General features: G+C 29.5%; 1 protein-coding gene across 3 annotated transcripts in view; it reads right to left on the bottom strand.

Annotated features, from left to right (window-relative positions):
- LOC111682451 (transcription factor stalky) overlaps positions 1-21,373 on the bottom strand; it is a 280,671-nt gene that overhangs the window by 223,801 nt on the left and 35,497 nt on the right. For all 3 annotated transcript variants that reach the window (XM_046945662.1, XM_046945656.1, XM_046945665.1), the window contains one exon: positions 4,939-5,082. In XM_046945662.1, the coding sequence (XP_046801618.1) occupies positions 4,939-5,082 (144 nt within the window). Of the gene's footprint in view, positions 1-4,938; positions 5,083-21,373 lie in introns of those variants that run through there.

The raw sequence follows: 21,373 nt of genomic DNA on the forward strand, positions 1-21,373 counted from the left end.
TTGTAATTATACTAATTTGATAAAATTCATTTTGATTTCGATACATGTTAAAAACAAATTTTTGATCACCTTGGATCATAATGGCCCCTATTCTGCATTTCAATTCGAATCAAAATTTTCTCCGTTTGGCAACTTTGGTATTCTGCATTTCAATTCGACTCTCCGTCACATAAACACATATTCGTAAAACATTGAAACAAAATTGAATTGCTTCTTTTTCTTACGATTCAGTTTTTTGTTGGAATACCTCTTTTCGATAGTTGTGAAATTTAATGCGTAAACGTAAATAAAATATATCATAATGAATAATAAATACAAAAATATCACAATGAAATATTATGACGGTATTTAATCACAATATGATATTTTAAAATTGTTACAATAACGATGATATGTTAAGACTACAATCATAACCACAACCATGTTTTTTTCTCTGCGTGCTCTTAGAGAATTATATCATTGTTAATAAATCGTTTACAAACCAAAAATAAAAGTATTAAATTTATTCACAAAAATGGTTTGTTATTAGAAATTTTTGACTCTCTGGAATTCGGAATTAGTTGATAATTGACCTAATTGCTAATTGAATACCCTCTTCAAAAAATGTTCAGGATGTTTATATTTTGATTTTAAATTTATTACTTTTCAATCATAAATGCTATTTTCATTTAAGAAAAAGTTCGTGTTCACCGAACTTTGAAAAACGAACAAAGTTCGGGCTCGGCCGAACTTTCAAATTTATCGAAGTTTGGGTTCGGTGTTCTGTACCGAACGAAATTTGAAGTTCGGTCGGACTCTATTAATCATAAACCTCAGCCACTTGGATTAAAAAAAAACTAACGGATGCTCAGTCAAAATATAGTACCTTAAATAGAGAATTGTTAGCAATATATGTAGCAATCAAACATTTTATATATGCACTGGAGGGATGCAATTTCGAAGTATGGGCAGATCCAATTACTTTCGCATTTTCGAAAAAGCATGATTCATCTTCACCACGTAAAATCCGGTTGGATTTTATCGGTCAATTCATTACACGAATATTACACGTTCCTATGGAAAGTAATATTACTACTGATACCCTTTCACATAAAAATTCTCTTCAATCAAATAACGAAATAATAGATTAACAAATTATAGCTGAAGAACAAACAGAATGTCCACAAATTAAAGAGTTTCTTGAATCAAAAAAAATACATCTTTAAAACTTAAACCAGTTCCATTAACGAATTCGAATAAAATTCTATTTTGTGATTTTCAACAACATTGGTTGGACCATTTATACCGAAATTTTGTCGAGAAAATATAATTTCTAAATCGCGCATACTGGTGTGAGAGCAACAAAAGATATCAATACGGAAACAATCGCTCGAGCTCTTATTAATGAATAGGTATCTCGATTTGGTATCCCAAATAGAATTTTAACTGTTTAAATCAACACTTTTCAATGAATTATCGAAACTTCTTGGAATTAATCACTTAAAAATTACCATCTTCAATCAAATGGAATTGTGTAGCGATAGCATAGAACTCTAAAGAGTTCTCTAATGTGTAATAACTCAGATAATTGGACAACTTGTTTGCCCTTATTTTTTTGGGATTACGAACAACATTTAAACCTTATTCATGTTTTTACCTGCGGAAATTGTGTTTGGAACAACTTTAAAATTACCAGGAGAATTTTTTATGGCTGGCCAGTAAAATGAATTCTATTTGTCCTGTTGATAGCTCACATCATACACTTAAAAAGCCATTTTGTTACAAATTATGGAATTAAACCATCACTTACTCCACCATACAACGGACCTTTTTTTGTTATAAAACGTAACAACAAACATTTCCATGTTAAAATCAATGGAAAAATTCGAAATATATCGATAGATCTTACCTATTTCAACCGACTAGCTGTGAGTACCATTGCTAGTCTAGAAGGGAAGTATATATGGAGACACTTCGTTTTACATAACTTAATTTTTAATCTTAGTTGTTTTCGATTTTAATTTAATATTTTGTTAAAATAAATTTTCCAATTTTTATCATAAAATTCAACAAAAAAAGTTGTAAACTTATTCCCCAAATATTTTATTGATTAATAAAGCTTTAATAAAATGCGACACAAAACCGTTTTGTCTATATACGAATCACCCTACAAAAATTTTCCCGAATCGGAAATTAATCACGGCTGTTATGGAATCTGATTGCTCTCGGAATCAGATTTGAAACCGATCAAAAATTGATTTTGGTGTCATAGAAACGAATGTTATTGGTTTCATATTCGAATCAGAATTGTAATCAGAATTTGATGCCATAGAATCTGATGTTATCGTTTTTTTGTCAGAAATAATCCCATCTGAAATTTAATAATTTATAAATATTCAATTTTTTTGGACACAAATGGGAGCAAACATAGAAATGCAACACAGAATGCATTATTTTTAGAGTTCATGGAGAAGAACCCAGATATAGCAAAAGGTTTCACAAAACGCGATAAAGATTTAGTGGATTCTTTTTGGCAGGAATTCTCTAAACGGCGCTGGTCCGCCGAATACCAACTTTCCAACTGACCTTTGGTAAGACCCTTCTGCTAAAAATCGCAATGTTGCAGCCAGTTGAATCACGCAGAGAATGGTTGATGGTTCTTTTACAATGTCCAACACCATTACGAACGCTTCTTTATTCAGACGGTATTGTCCAATGAATCTGCAAACCACTAAAGTGTTAAAACCACTTCCCGGCCAAATCAAAATCTCTACTTACACAGATTCTGGCAGTTCCAATGGATTACTGTGATCCCTTAAAATTTTCCGATTAATTCGTTGACAACTTTCTTCCTCCATCAATAAAAATGCAAGTACTGCCTCAACCATTTCATTTTTTGTATAAATTATTTAAAAAAAATGGATAATACGTCAACTTCTGAAAATTTAACTAAACTAAAAAATGTAAACAAAAGAAAACAGCTGAATCAAGACGATTTCATGACACCTGATTGATTTTAATTTCTGATAAATTCCCAATTCCGACTTGGATTTCATAACAGCCGTGAACAAAGCTTGAGTGAAATTCAAAATTGGTCACAACTCCCATTTCTGAAAATTCCTTAAACGCATATTGACAATCAAAGTTTTCGGGATAAAATTCGATATATGTAAATGCGTATTTCTGAAAATCACTGAATACTTCATAATTTACTTTTAAAATATAATATTTGGATAAAATTCGACATGAGTATGTTCTGCTAAAATGTTTTCGAACTGAACTAATATTGATCATAGTTCCGATTTAAGGTTTCCGAAATCATTTAAACGAATTTAGTTCATTATAAATATTGGCGTCCTAATAAAGCTCGAAAGGAATATGTTCGTAAATATATTAATCATTTTAGTATTTTTTTGTATTTATGTATGTATGTATGTATGTATGTATGTATGTATGTATGTATGTATGTATGTATGTAAAAATATATAGTCACATAAAATAATATCGAAGTTTTTATATCATCTCCATGTTTGACACAGATGAACTTAGTCAGAAAAAAATATTTCATTCAGTTACTATTTTTACTATTATAAAATTTAGAAGATGATATAAAAGTAGAAAATAGTTAAAAATAGACAAAGAACAAAATATTGATAAAGCTGATCAACGTAGTCTAGGTAGTAATGTTAGAAAAGTATATTATATGTTTGAAACGAAACGCATTTTTGGAATGAGAAAACATACGCAACTAGTAAGGAAGAACATTCCACAAACGTGCAATACGAACAAAAAACGACCTTTCCCAAAAAGAAGAAGATATTCTCGGGATAAATATTTGCGGATTTCTTGTGGATTTAGAGAACACAAATGAAATATTTAAAGAAATGGGCGAATTGAACTTAATAAGTTTATAAAAAGCAGTAAATTTCTAAACTTCACGATATTATCAAAACTCAAACCAGGAAAAGCTTTACAAATGGAGAAATATGCTCATACCGCTTAATGTTAATTAGAAAACGAACTATCATGTTAGCTGCCCTGTTAATCTATCTAAATAGAGTGACGTTCGTAACAGCATATACTTCAATGCAATATTAAACCTGCAGCCAAACAACAGAGAATGGGCCAGATTATATCGCACACTTAACGGTAAGTACAAATTCATAAATTATACCTTTCGCAAAATCTCAGAAACTTTGGAAAACAAATTGTCAATATGATTTTCAGAGTCACTCCTAAACATCTAATGTGGTCAACTACATTTATTTGTGTGTTTCCTTAATAGATCTCCATACTAAGGAAAAAACGATTAGATGGACCAAACATAGTGTCCTTTGTTTTAGCAGGGTTTATTATTAACAAATTGCTATAAGCCCAATGAGCAACAAGTTGCAGACAATAGTAAATATTTTTACACATCACTAAATTTAACAGTATTGTTAAAAAGTAAAAAAACATCGTCAGCAAAAATAAAGGTTTTACAAATAGAAGAGTCAACAAACCGAGGGACGTCATTTATGTACAGTATAAATAGGAGTGATTAAAACCAAGCCCTTAAGAATGCGGACTAATATTTTCAACATAATTAGATACATGTAGAAAGCCTCAAACACCTAAAGTTCATCGAACTTTGGTTCGAAACGAACCAATATCCTTCAATATAACTGTCATTAATACCTATACCAGCAATGTAATCATTAATTAGTTTTACATCACTATAATGAATTGTAAATATTTACAATATAACAACCCTATGCTTATAAAGTTTACCATAAAATAATAAGTTGTATCTTTTTATTGTTTTTCTTCTGCATGGAAAATTTTTATAATACATACTGTACAGAGAATAATTTGAAGCAGTGTATCATTGCAGTGTATATAATTTTATAAAGCTATTAGCTTTTAAAACTCTAGGAAAAGTAAAATTTTTTATTACATTATTAAAAATACAGTACATACCTTTTCAGGAGAGTTGCAGAATGTTAAAAAATTAGTTAGCGCTGCGTTTGTTTTATGAGCCATTTTTCTAAAGTTCCAGAACGTTTGTAAATATGACTTACAGTTACAACAAACTAAAGCAGGAAAGCCATCTGTTGGCAAAACCTAGTAAAAATATAATAATAATCATATTATTTATTTATTTATTTATTTATTCATTAATAATCAAAAAGTCTTCATTGGCAAAAACGATTATATGGATATAAATATATTATCATAAAAATACAGTATAATGCTCAATTCTTACATTTTTATAAGTAAGTAAAAGGAATATAAAATTGAATTTAATTTTACCTATCGCCCGAAATTGCAGGATTAATATAAACTAAATCTAATCTTTATAAAAATTTAGTTCTTAAAGTTTTTAAGTACCATGTTCTTCTTGTCTCACTAATCATCCTGAAAATTTTCTTTCATCGTATGGAATTTATGTATTCCATAAATAAAGTATTAATCCTAGGACATATTAATGTTGATGTTCTCGTGGAATTCGAGAAAGTAAAAAGTAACTAGATATTCTGGCTCACCAAATTTTAATGCCTTAAAAAAGAAAAAAAATAAACGTAAATTTAAGAAATTTTCAAAACTAGTCTCTAAAAATTCGAATACCTGGGCCGTTACATGTGACGAAAAACTTAACCCATAAACAAATCTAATTATACGATGAAAACATTTTTTGATATCGAATTTCAATTTATCATCTAAATAAATACCTAATAGCCTGTAGCTTGATACATTAAGGAGTGAGATCGAAAAATTCTTAACACACATTTTTCATTACATTTTTCAACCAAAGTATTATTTGATTTTTTTTTTGATCATGTTACCTTTGAAAAACATGTCAGTTATTATGTGTAAAGTCAATTATATTAATTTTTTTGTTAATCTGATTAAAATGAGTGACCAGAAAAAAGTGCGTACTGAAATTATTAAATATTTTCAACTAAACCCAACTTGGTCTTACAAAAAGTTGGCCAAGCATACAAAGGTCTGCCGTCAAACTGTTTCCAATGTTATTAAACAGTACCGGGAGAACTTGTCAGTTGATAGAAAACCTGGAATGGAATGAAAGGAATGGTCCACATGATGTTTCTAAAGCCAAAAAATAGAACGCATTTTCAAAAGAGCTCCCAACACATCCGGTAGGAAAGCAGCTCGGTTAGCTCAGTGCTCGGACTATTTGGTACGAAAAGTTAAAGCTAATGCAGGTTTAAAAACATACAAGGCTCAAAAAGTTCCTGACAGGAACGCTGCTAAAAATTTAGAGGCCAAAAACAGAGCACGGAAATTGAAGTCAAGTTTTATAAAAAAAATATTCTTGCTGCATAATGGATGACGAAACGTATGTTCTGGCAGATTTTTCGCAACTTCCAGGTCAAAAGTTTTATGTTGCTGATGCTCGAGGGAATGTTGAAGAAAAGTTTAGGACCCAAAAGCAGACAAAATTTCCCAGAAAGTTCTTGGTATGGCAAGCAATATGCATTTGCGGCAAAAGAAGCCAATCATTTGTTACAACGGGCTCTATAAATACCGAAATTTACATCAAGGAATGTTTACAAAAAAGGCTGCTTCCATTCATAAGACTTCATAATGTGTCCACTTATTTTTGGCCTGACTTGGCATCCTGTCACTATGGTAAACAAGCCCTTGAGTGGTACAAGAACAATAATGTGGTATTTGTACCAAGAGAGGCAAATCCTCCAAACTGCCCGGAGCTAAGGCCAGTGGAGAGATATTGGGCTCTTGTTAAAAGAGAATTGAAGAGTACAAAAAAGGTGTCCAAAAGTGTGGTAGATTTTAAACGGAGATGGACTACATGTTCGAGCAAAGTGACAGAAAGCACTATAAAAACGTTAATGGAAGGGTTTCCGAAAAGGGTTCAAAATTTCATCACTAGTGATTAAAACTATAAAAATATTTTTTTTTGTAAATTGTAATAATAATTTGAATCAAATAAAAAAATAAAGCTGTAAGTTTAGTGGTTTCTTTTTTATAAACATATATGTATGTTAAGAATTTTTCGATCTCACTCCTTATAAAAAAATAACAATGTCATTACCATTGAATTTGATTTATTTATATTTTTTTTTTAACTCTAAATAGATTTAACGCCAACGCATCAGATAATACCAACATATTTTGAAAAATATTTTTTTAACTTTTCTTTCGTTAGAGTATTTTGGATGAATGGTGAGGTTTGTTTGGAATATTGATTTGTTATGAAATACATTTTAAAGAATTTATTTGCAAATAATATCTCTAGATTTCCTGTAGGGCTTGGCTGACCATATGATACCCTTTATCAGTGAGTATGTTGAAAATGTGGATTACTTTTAAATAATAAAGCATTTAATTTGTCCTTTACTTTAATTCCGAAATATTTTAATAATTTGTTGACAAAATAGCAAATTTTCTTAAATAGAGTTTATATGGGGACAATGGTAAATATATTTATAAATTTTGGTAGAGGGATTTACGTGTATTTAAAGTTATTGATTCAGAATTTAATCGTTGTGTACCAGTGTGAATAGGCGAATTTTGACCTACAAGTCATTTTCAGAAGAGGACTTTCTACAGGATAAAACCTGTAGAAAATTAACGAAATTGATATAATCCATTGTCAATAGTGACAACGGTTGTGTATAAAATTTAGTTTTCGACAACGAATTATTGCAATTTTCACATAGTGTTGTCGTACGTTTGTATTTACTTTGACAACTGATGTTATTGAAAAATATTAAAGACTTTAGTACGTCTATTTTCCCTCTGTGTAGGGTTTCATTTAGACTTATATCACTATATAAATATCTTATAACATTTAACATAATTATAAGCCCTATGCCTGAGGTACGGTTGTTTGGGGTTAGGCGAAATAATGGACCGATTTTAACAATTTTTAATATTCTTCATTCCTGTGATTATCATGCAAATTGCGATCTGTAGAGTGCGCACAAGGTTAACATGGACACATAGAGGGACAGACTGACTTACAGAGAAATAGACGGATATGTCTAAATCGGTTCAGAAAGTGATTATGATCCGATTGGTAAACATAAAAGTTTGTGTAGGATGAATATTTTTGTGTGTTGCAAATATCAGCACAAACGCATAATATCCTCCCCTCTATAGTGGTGTAGGAAATAAATATTTTGCTTATTCTTTTAAAAATCTTTTTTTGTTAATTAATTCAATTTACCACAAATTTTTCGAATAACAAAAGATTCTTTAATTAAATTTTTCCAAAAGTATATTTTAAATTGAAGACAAACAAGTTATTTATTGTATTTCTAAAGAATAGTTTTATTTTGAAATAAATATAAAACAAATAGAATGTCAAGAACTTGGCAAATAGAAAATAAATTGTTCTTAAGATTTTTTTTCCTTTGCTCTGAATGTTTGGAATGTAATAAAATATTGATTATAGTTTAAATATTTTTTGATATTAAGATTTTACTTGGCAAAAATAGTAAAAGAAAAACACACCTGGAGCAAACATAAAAAATATGTATAGGAGATGATTGAATTGTATAAATATTTTTTGCTTATTAGATAGGTACAAAATGTTATTCATTTGTGACGTACCACTTCAACAGTTATTTACACCTCATCTGAATTGTGAGAGTGTCTCGTAAGGCTAATGCTTTACAAATACCACGAACTGCAGGGCTGTTACACAAAGAGTATATATAAATTATTGCCCTCACACAAAAAATTTTCATTTACGGAAATGAAAACATAAATTTCCGTAAAATTCACAAATTCATTTTTTGGGTTTACAGTTGCATACAAAGAAAATACTTTTTTTTGCATAGAAACATGCGTGACAGCATTATTTATGTTTATCATGCAATTATTTCCCAAGTAGAACTATTTGTGTCCATACTCGACGAGCTCTTGAGATATCTCGTATATTTTGTTTGTGCTGATGCTTGTAACATACAAAACTATTCGTCCAATACCCACCTTAAAGTATACCACACAAGTATACTTAGAATCATTACTGACAGCATTACTGACAGTATTGAAGAACAAAGTTTGTAAGTTTACACTGTTATTATACATTTTCTGCACATTTTATTTCTTAATTTGCCGAAACTTCATTGACATCCGACCATTTACAGAGTTTAAATGTATATCAGTATTTTCTTCTTTACAAAATCTTTTAAACAATTAAAAATCTAGTATATAAAATTCGGCATAGCTTTTACTTGTTCCATTTTGATCTTTATATATCTACAGTCAGTTTTAATTTTACATATAAAAATATATTTTACGTTTCCTAAAGCATAGTTTTCAGGTTTTAAATATTTTGGTTAGTATTCGTTATCACATACAAATATTTTATTTTTACACTTTTTTTCATATACAGGAATATTTTATAAAAAAAACTAAAAAAATCCCTTGCCATACACTTCCGTTGTGTTTTTTTTTGTAGTTTTAGTTTTTATAACTTCTGTCGTTCTATTGAATATTTAATAATTTTTGTTACTGAAGTAATACATATTTATTAATAATATTATTTGTTATAACATATTTTGTTATTGTTGTATGTGCGTGAAAATACAACTGTTGTTCTTATAACATTTACATAGAAATATTTTTACAGTGTTGCATTTTTATTATGCGAAATGCATTTCCGTTTCCGTTGTTAGTACTATTTTTGCTATTTCATTTTGTAATATCCGTTTATAGTTAAATTTATGTTTTTACCCATTCAAATTGGTAAAAAAAATGTATTTTATTAATTTTTTTCCTTTAAAGCTATGCATATTTTATTGATTTTAAATTTGCTTTTGGTCGGTATGTTTATAAAAGAAAGAAAAAAAAAATATTCATAATTTTGGTTTGTTGCAAAAATTGTGAGAGTAAATGTTTTAATAATTTATTAATACCTTTCTAGTTCGGTTATTTTGATAATGATTTATCAAGCGATTTAAATGGCAAAGGAATATTAAAAGATCACTAGTAAAGTAGCCAAATGCATACTGAAATTTATTTTGTTTGTTAAATTTTGTTATAGTATAATAAATACTATAACAAAATTTAACAAACCTACAGAAAGAAAAAAAGTTTAATTAAATAGTAATTAATAAATCTATTAACAAATGGTTAAATAATTATCTATTCTTTATTGACAAAACCTAATAATTTTATTCCATTTTTTACAAATTTTTCTTTCAAAGCCTGTAAATACCACCCAAACAAAATAATGCACTCGAAATAATTCTCAGCTATCTGTAAATAATAACATAACCACACATTAAGTAAACTAGATATAAAAAATGGAAAATATACAAAAAAAAAAAAAAAAATGACAGCAAAATAAACAATAAATAAAGCATAACTAATTATCTTCTTAACGCATTATTCGCCCACAACAACACCGCACAACAGCACGAGTTATTCACTTGTTTATTTATTTGTGTGGCATATTAATTACCTCCTCATAAAATATAATTAACATTTAATTTAATTTGTTTTTCAAACAATAATTAACACAATATTGTATAAACATATTAATGTATATATATGTGTATCTTATTTAATGTTAATAATTACACATGTTTTTAATAAAAAACAAAAACTTTATACAAATATTGCCAAAAAATGAAATAACATTTTCATTGAAAATTTGATTTTTTTTTAATTTTAAATTTTATCGCCACCTTAGCTTCAACACTCTTAAAATTATTTATTGATAAAAAAATATCTCCAGCAGCTAGGTATGAAATTAAAAAATATACTTTTCTTTTAAGCAAACGATTTGAGAATTTATAATTAATAGTGTTTTGTGTTTACTTTTTTATAATTTTCATTTAAAATTTATTTTAATTATCGCTACTTATACCGTCGTTAAATAAAACATTAAATTTACTCAACAGGTTTAATGAATCTGAAAAAAAACAAGAAAAAGTAATTACAGAATGAAAACCTTTTTTATTTTCACCAAGGCAGATACAACTTTGGTTTCTTCATAGCTTAAAATGAAACAAAAAACTTTAAGCCATAAGAAAATTATTTTTAATTTTTTTTTTGCCATAAATTTTAAATTACAACTTCTATAGTTTAATTAGTTTTATATCCCAGGAAAAACTGGCAAGTTTAAGACAGCTCAATGAAAGTTAGTACCAGGCTTCCTCTTGGATTCCTAAATAAGGGATTTGTAAGTGGCTAAAAGTCACCATAATTACCATGAACATAAAGCATTATTATAGGCTGGAAAAGATTACAAACGAACTTGTACTATTGAAAAGAGATTGATAATGTGATGTATGTGAAAGAATGTGATAACACCGACCAATAAAAATTAAAAAAAAAAATCGTTTAACGCGAACAGGATGATATATGCATGAAACTATAAATTTAATAAAGAAAAACTATCTTTGAAGATTATGTCCAATATTTTTTTTTTTAATTATTTTCATAATTATGATCCTTTCGAAAATTTATGATAAATGGAAATGTGATGTATGTGAAAAAAGTGATAACGCCCGACAACAAATCTTTATACTCGAACAGGATGATATACGTCTAAAACTATAAATTTAATAAAGAAAAATGCGTTTAAGTTTTCTATTTCGTGTGTCCTTTTTTAAAGGACTTTAAAAGTATTTTAAAAAACTTCTACTGATTAAACAATGGTAATTTTGATACCAAGGGAACAAGAAGAGTTGGAAAATATTTTGTTTGTTTTTTTTTGTTATATATTCAGGACAAATAAATGTCAAAAATGTTTTCTAAAACTTTTATATTTTAATATATATTTAGGTATTTAATATAATTGTTTAAAACATTTTTAAAAGACATTTTCTACATCATTTGATCCTAGCAAAATGAAATAAAAATGACAAAAATATGTTACAATTCCTCTTGTTCGCTTGGCATCAGTTATGAATGTTTGTTCAATAAAAGTATTTAAAAAATGTTAAAAAATGCATTTATTGGAAAATTTTAACCCTCCGTCATTCGCATGTATCTGGCCAGATATTTTACGAATTTAACTGTGATTTTAATATATTTATAATTTTGGTTAGGGGGTTTGAGTCTCCATGTACCCTCTACAAATATTGTTAGATATCGTAATATTTTTACTAAAATGGCATATTTTTCATATAAATGTACTGAAATATATAGTGTATCTCGCAAGATATATGCGCTACGTACGTGACTATCGGAACATGTGCATGACGGAGGGTTAAAAGGACACAGAATCATAAACGCAGATTTTCTCCATTAAATTTATAGTTTCATACGTATAACATCCGATTCGAGTCTAATGTTGAGTTTTGGTCAGTGTAATGGTGAAATAATCTGAAATAGCATTTAATTATCAAATTACTTGTATCAAGCAAGTTTTGCACCTATTAACAAAATGATGATATCAATTATGAAAATTAAAAAATCTAATTACAGAAATAATCCAACAAATTAAAAATTATAATTAAACTAAAATTTAACAATTTAATAAAATAGAACATACATTTTAATTAATTAATTAATTATTTAATTAATTAATAAAGTTTGTTTTTTTTAATTTATTTAAAACTAAATTATCGATGATTGAAGCAATCAAAGCATTATTTAATAATTTTAATAAAAACAAAGAAAACCTTAAAAATAGAACAAGTATGTAGCGTAAAAAACTATTACGATTGTATGTAATTCATTTTAGTACAACGGATAATAAGAAAACGCCCTCTATATTTCAATATTAAAGTTAAAGTTCATTATTTAGGGGTTTTCACGTAGACAGGATCAAAAGAATTTAAATATTTTTTGATATAAATTAAAGTTAAAATTAGTGCAAAATATCCACAAATACAACAAGTTAAACCAATTAAAAAATCACAAAAAATATATGTGTGTGTGTTCGCGAAACAACTATAGAATTTTTTATCACTTGCTCACAATTGAAATATATTTACGTACCATATTTCGTAGAAATTTCGTAAAAATTAATAATAAATATATCTTCGGTGGACTGCATGTTTTCCAAGGGATGATGGAGTGAAGATGCCAAAAATCCGTATATGAAACACAAAAATCAGGTTCGTTAGGACCAAATGTTCAGCTCCAACACAATTTCCCAAGATTTTATGAAAATAAAACAAAATATTTGCAAATTTAATGAGACGTGGATCTCTCTGTATTTATTTATTTATTTATTTATTTATTTATTTATTTATTTATTATTATTATTATTATTATTATTATTTTACCTCGTAGAAGTAATAACGCCAAGAGCACGTAGTGCTTATGTTGACGATCAGAAAAAGAAGTTTTTTACTTTACAAAACGTAAATTGGAGGCAAACAATATTTAGGTACCATTAGCGATTTACTCGTTAGAATTTTCCAACAAAGTTGTAAATAAAGCGGAGCTTAATAAGATTCTCACGTCGCTTTTCTTTAACGCGAATCTTAGACTTGGATATTATCTTAGCTTTAGGCAAAATTAAGTTACGAGCGGTAGGACATGATGAACTTCCGATGCGGTTTTTGATCATAATTTTTTCTTATATTTTGCAACATTTAAAACATATATTTAACACGATTTTAATGGTATCAAAGTTCCCTCAAAGTTGGAAATTAGCTAAGGTAATACATTTACCAAAGGTCAAATGCCCAATGAATTATAATGATTTCGGACCAATAAGTATTTCGCCCATTTTTGCTGAGATATTTGAAAACATAATACATGATATGATTTTAGTTCATCCAAATACTGTGCGACTTATTTCACCATTACAACCTGGTTTTAGAACTCACCATAACACCTCTTCGTTGGTCATTGATATGGTTGAGGATATTAGGAAATATTTAGATGAAGGTCTTGGTGCTATTGCTGTTTTCCTAGATTATTCAAAAGCTTTTAACTTTGTCTGTCATGGGAGGCTTATAAGAAAAATGTATAATCAGTTTTATTTTACTTCTTCATCTTGTAAGTAATATACTCATTTTTGCACAATAGGCAGCAGTTTATTCAGATAGATGGTCAAAAATCTTGTATTGAATATATGAATCGTGGAGTACCTCAGGGCTCTATATTGGGTCCATTATTCAATGTATATAAATGATCTTGTGACCGTTCTTTCATCTAGAAATCCAAATATTTATGCTGATGACATATAAATAATGTTGTATGAATCGTGGAGTACCTCAGGGCTCTATATTGGGTCCATTATTCAATGTATATAAATGATCTTGTGACCGTTCTTTCATCTAGAAATCCAAATATTTATTCTGATGACATATAAATAATGTTTTCCTTAGAAAAAGGTATGTTAATAAGAGATTTTTTAACTTCATTAATTTGGAAATTAGAAGAATTTATCTTTAGTCAGAAGAAAACCCTTTAAAGACTTGTGCAATAAAGTTTGGTAATTTTGATTTAGAAGGAAACAAAATACTGATTAATAAGGAGTGAGATCGAAAAATTCTTAACATACATATATGTTTATAAAAAAGAAACCACTAAACTTACAGCTTTATTTTTTTATTTGATTCAAATTAATATTACAATTTACAAAAAAAATATTTTTATAGTTTTAATCACTAGTGATGAAATTTTAAACCCTTTTCGGAAACCCTTCCATTAACGTTTTTGTAGTGCTTTCTGTCACTTTGCTCGAACATGTAGTCCATCTCCGTTTAAAATCTACCACACTTTTGGACACCTTTTTTGTACTCTTCAATTCTCTTTTAACAAGAGCCCAATATCTCTCCACTGGCCTTAGCTCCGGGCAGTTTGGAGGATTTGCCTCTCTTGGTACAAATACCACATTATTGTTCTTGTAGCACTCAAGGGCTTGTTTACCATGCCAAGTCAGGCCAAAAAAAAGTGGACACATTATGAAGTCTTATGAATGGAAGCAGCCTTTTTTGTAAACATTCCTTGATGTAAATTTCGGCATTTATAGAGCCCGTTGTAACAAATGATTGGCTTCTCAAGACTTTTATAAAACTTAGTTGTGCCGTGTTTTATCGATATATCTGTATATTTAACATAATTATGAGCTCAGAAGCCCTTTTCGGGGTTCTGTTCTATGGGGCTAGGTGAAATAATGGACCGATTTTAACCATTTTCGGCTTCATCCTTGCGTGCGTGCGTGCCAAATTTCATCCAATTATCTTGAAAATTGCAACCTGTACCTTGAACACAAGGTTTACATGGACAGCCAGCTTGACGGACGGACCGACATAGTTTAATCGACTCAGAAAACGATTCTAAGCCGATTGGTATACTTTAAGATGGGTCTAGGATGAATATTTTTGTATGTTACAAACATCAGTACAAATCCAATATACCATCCCCACTAAAGTGGTGTAGGGTATAATTATTGCAGTGTACTAAAAATATTTTATTTAGCTGGACAAATTAAATTTTAGCGTGAAAACGGACAAGCATCAAAAAAGCTGGACAATCCAGCCAAGTCCAGCCAGACTGGCAACCCTAATTACATCCCAATTATCAAATTAAATGTGAAGAAAACTGTGAAAAAGTTGATTGCACTTTATACCAACCCCTTATTGGAGCTATATTATATCTAGGACTAACCACAATACCAGATATATTCAAAGGAATGTAGATCCACGTGTATAATATATCAAAGCTGCGAAAAATGTATTAAAATATCTAAAAGGAACTCAAAACCTAAAATTAAAATTTTGTAAAAGTGTCAGTAAATTGGTCGGGTATGCAAATGCGGATTGGATGTATGTATTGGATGCGAGGTGGATGTACTACTGATAGAAAATCATACTCTGGATACATATTTTTCTTGGAGAAATCAAAGAGGCTTTAATAGTTTAGATGTCCATACCTTCGATGCCAAGTTTTATTCTTTGAATTTAAAGCACATATTTATCCTAAGGTATCTTTTGTATATTAAATTTATTTATCGTTGGATATCAAAAAAGCATTAAGCACTTAAATAAGCAGTATATTTATAGAAGGTGTTATATATATTATATATATATATATATATATATATATATACTATATATATATATATATATATATAATATATATAAAATATATATATATATAAATATATATATATAAATGTAATGATATATATATATATATATATATATATATATATATATATATATATAGATATATATATTATATATAATTATATATATATAGATATATATATATATATATATATATATATATATAATATATATTATATATATATATAATATACTATAATATATACAAAATTTTAATTTTAGGTTTTGAGTTCCTTTTAGATATTTTAATACATTTTTCGCAGCTTTGATATATTATACACGTGGATCTACATTCCTTTGAATATATCTGGTATTGTGGTTAGTCCTAGATATAATATAGCTCCAATAAGGGGTTGGTATAAAGTGCAATCAACTTTTTCACAGTTTTCTTCACATTTAATTTGATAATTGGGATGTAATTAGGGTTGCCAGTCTGGATCTTCCAAAGAAATAAGTATTAAAATAAAAGAAATTCTACCTAGCATTGAAATCATCTTGGCTTTTATTTTTTCAAATTCGCTTAACTCTGGTCCTTCATATTTTCAGATCCTACGGACAATAATTTAAAGCGATATTGTTGATCTTATTTTATTATAAATAAGTGTTTCATTACATTTTCTTTTGTGCGTTTGTTTGTTTACAGATTTACATCTGTAAATTATACCAACAAAATACATTACGGTGTATTCCTGTTCTTCCCTTATATTGGGTACCCTACGTCGGTCAGTTTGACTATTATCAAGTTTGTTGATATAAATTTTGTAGTCAATTCGTAGTTTAATATCGAGTTATTAATTCATCTATTTTTATTACAATTTTTAAATATTAAAAAATGTCGGTCACATCAGCGCGGAATCGATAGTTTTCTTACGGCACTTTCTATTTATAATGTGCCTACAGATAATTGGGACTCAATTATTGTGTTTATGTGTATTCAACGTCTACCTAGTTCAAAAATTATTTTATGGGAACAGGGCATTAAAGACAAATTAAGTTTATCTTCATGGAAAGATTTAGATAATTTTCTGAAGGAAAGAAGACTTTGCAATGTCTTCAAGAAATTAAAGGTACAAACTCCTCTAATATGGAATCTTCATTGCAATCTCACAATTCTTCCCGAACAATTTCTTGTATTTTATGCCCTAATCAGTCCCACTACTTGCGAAATTGTCCTCGTTTTAAAAGTCTTTCAATATCTGATAGAATTTCAACAGTGAATGAGCATAACTTCTGCACTAATTGTCTTTCGAGGACACATACTGCCAGAAGTTGCAAAATAAATAATAATTGTTATATATGCAATAATCGACATCACTCGATGCTTCATTTCCAAAATTCTGTGGTTGAAAGACCTACTGTTTCTACGGAACAGAACTCTGGTGCGGTTCTACGACCTACTAACTCCCACTACCAACAATCATATACGTCCAATTCACAAGTATTTCATACGAGTCAAAACCAGTCTGTTCTATTAGGGACAGCTACGGTAAATATAATTCATAATAACAATAAGTATCAGGTCTGCGCTTTAATTGATTCGGGTTCGGAATGTTCTTACATTTCTGAACGATTACGGAAAAGGTTAAAACTTCCCACGCATTCTGCACACGCTCAAGTTTCTGGCATCAATAATGTAGTTATTGGAGTTTCTAAATATTGTCCTGTGGAAATTGGTTCCGATTTAGACTCTTCAGTAAACCTTAGAACAAACGCATTTGTTTTACCAAAAATATCGGGAAATTTGCCTTGAATTTCCGTAAACATCGATATTAAAAAGTTATTGCCAAATATTCGTATGGCGGATTCAAATCTTTTAGATAGTAGGCCTGTAGATATTCTTATTTGTGCGGGTTTTTATCATCGTATAATTTTACCGGAAGTACAGCAAAATATATTAGGGTCATTATTGGCACAAAAAACTGTATTTGGCTGGATTCTGACAGGACCAGCCAATCCCAGGGACTTTGAATCACATATTGCAAATTTACAATACACTAAGTGGTCTAACGCTTCTTAACGTTTGTTTGAATATCACCTAAAATGCTCACAAGAATATATTTACGTCTACTTTAATATACATACTAAATTTAAATACACCACTTTGTGGTTTAAGAGGCCCAGTTCATGGTATTCTTAAAACCATTCTCCATTTGAGAGCAGTATGTAGTCTGCGAAAAAGTACATCCCATAGGCTTTGTTCTATGGGAACCCTTTTTCTACGAACCCAGTTCATGGTCTGCTTTAAAACCATTCTCCCTTTGAGAGCAGTATATAGTCTGCGAAAAACTACATCCCTTAGACTTTGATCACTTTTTTTATGAAAAAAAAATATATATTAACAAAAAAGAAAAAAACATAATAAATCTATAGATCTCAATGTTAATTCCAACACTCTTTAGAGTTGCAAGGTGGCCGGCAATGTTCAAGTTCGATTTATGGTTTACACTTGTTTTGATAACATAAGCAAATACTATTTTTTGCGACGTTAAAATCTTATTAAGCTCCGCTTTATTTACAACTTTGTTTGAAAATTCTAACGAGTAAACCGTTAACGGTACCTAAATATTGTTTGCCACCAATTTACGTTTTGTAAAGTAAAAAACTCCTTTTTCTGATCGTCAACATAAGCACTACGTGCTCTTGGCGTTATTACTTCTACGAGGTAAAATAATAATAATAAATAAATAAATACAGAGAGATCTACGTCTCATTAAATTTGCAAATATTTTGTTTTATTTTCATAAAATCTTGGGAAATTGTGGTGGAGCTGAACACAGTATAAAAGTCTTATTTAGTTCATTCAAATCCATATCTACAATTGCGTTTCTATTCTCAGTAATACCTTCATCCCGAAATTGATTACAAATAGTTTTAGAATTGCACTCTCTAAACATTCGGCTACAAATTTCCCTTCTAATTCTTCTCATAACGTTCTTAAGTCTATTCCTATATTTACAAAAAACTGACCACCGCGCTGAGCAAGGAAATTCTCTGTAAGTACTATACGATATATCCCTTAACTCCCTTGCTTTTATAATTTCAGGATGATTTAACCAATTTATTTTCCCCCTTACCTTGCATCTTCTAAATGGTACGTGTTTATCAAATAGTTGAAAGAATAAGTCATTAAAATATTTAAACTGCTCATCTGGATTCGCCGTATAATACAAAGGTCTAAAATCAAGATTTTGTAAATCACAGAAACAATTTCCAATATTTAGACTTTTAAAATCCCTATAATATAGCGGCACATTACAAATTTGTTTAATTATGTTAAGTGATAGATAAATAAACGAATGGTAAAAGTTCAATGCTGGTAGTTGAAATTATCCTGCAATGGAATCAAACTTTGCAACAACAAAATAATCTATTAATGTGGTTTCGAAATGAGTGGGTAAGTTATTATGTATCAATGATAAATTATAATTTGACCAAAAACATCTGGCTATTTCACCATACCTAAATAAATCTACATTGAAGTCCCCCATTAATAATATTTATCATGCCTGGAGGCCACAATGTGGCAAATATAACATCTTTACAGTATCATTCACACTAACCTCCACAAATGTACCCTCCACTACTGTCTCATTATGTTCTTCATGAATTAATCAGGACTTTAGTGTATTTTTTACATATAGGCAGACATAGGGCCTATATTTTTACATATGGCCCTCCTCACAACTCTATCATTACGATATATACGATACCCATTTATTAAAATTGTTTCATCCACTTTCACGAAGCCAAGTTTCACTTACTCCAACCAAATCCATTAAATGGTTTTCACTACATAAAATATTCTGATAATTAAAAAAAATATTTTATTTTATTTAAAGTTTTGCAAATAAAAAAAATTGTCATAATATTAGAGATGTTTTTAAATTTATTACTCTCTGGAATTCGGAATTAGTTGATAATTGACCCAATTGCCAATTACAGACCCTCTTCAAGAAAATCTCCCGGATGTTCATATTTTGGTTTTAAACGTTATAAATATATTACTTCTTAATCATAAATTTTAAGAAAAAAGTTTGTGTTCACCGAACTTTGAAAACCGAACAAAGTTCGGGTTTGGCCGAAATGTCAAATTTAACGAATTCGGTAGGACTCTACATAATAACAATTCAAAGTGTGGCAATTTAATTAATAAAGGTTTAGTATATTGCGAACTTGATAATATAATAGAAATTAATAAATCTCGTATTATTTAATCACTATAAACTCAATAAATATTTTATACACTTTTAACACCTTTTTTATTTAAAATGTAAAAAATAGTTATAAGCAAATTTTATGAAATAAATAATATAAAAAATAAACTAAGATGTTTCAATAACAAACTTCACACACACAATCACTTAAACACTATTTAAATATTATTTTTCGTGAAATTAACCATGACCATACACAACAAATGTAAATAAAGAATTTTGTAACGCTTTAAAGTTAATAAACTTTTATTCACCAAGGGTAACTATCTTGTCGTGATGCGAGGGCTTAAGTAAACATCGTATCCAACCACAGGAGGTTATGGTTTTAAAGAAGTGTACAACTAAAGGTTACTCATCTTGTCAAGATAGTAAGTGTGGTATATGTCTGTTAATCCTACTTTCTTCTATCATGACATAGATGATGACGTTATTCGATTGGGCCTTTGAGCAATAAGGCCTTTACAGTTAGACAGAGCTTTATATATGCACATTAAGGTGAGTGGTAGCAGTGCCGAGGGCCTGGATGGCTAGCCAGTGCATAAAGAGGCTAGTTGATAACAGCTCCCCTCAGCGACATGGTAAAGCGCTGTTATGAAGTAGTTGCCTAGTCCACGTACGCCGTCACTGCGAGGATCGTCCGTCTGTAAGTGCATACTAGTTGGATTCAAAATAGAGGAATCAAATATTAAAACAAACAAGGATGAGAATAGGTACACGACGAAAGGGGTGATGATGGGGAGTTGTACAGTACATGGGAGGACGGTGACGTTATCCTTACTGACCTCGATGCCAGAATTGTTGAGAATGAAGGTCAGGTACTGACCACCTTAGACGAGGGTCTTCTGGAGGTGAAGACCCTCGTCTAGTGAAACTAGTGCCACACAGAAGCTGGGGAAGTGCCCCTCCATGAGATATTAATGATACATGCCGAACGAAGGAAGAGAAGGCAAGGAACGGGACAAGGCTTCTGCTCAGCAAGCACCTACAAAGCGTCGCTAAATTCGAGAGAATATACGGCCCCGATGGTGACGTTCTGGGTTGGCGAAGAAGTGAACCAGCTTTGATGAATGCCTTAAAGTGGGAGTCATTGATCGGAATGATCAGAACCGATTTCTTGATTGATGAAATCGCCATCTTTGAGGGTTTGTCGGAGGATGTATCCTG

This window comes from Lucilia cuprina, chromosome 2, assembly GCF_022045245.1.
Source record: "Lucilia cuprina isolate Lc7/37 chromosome 2, ASM2204524v1, whole genome shotgun sequence".
Classification (NCBI taxonomy): domain Eukaryota; kingdom Metazoa; phylum Arthropoda; class Insecta; order Diptera; family Calliphoridae; genus Lucilia; species Lucilia cuprina.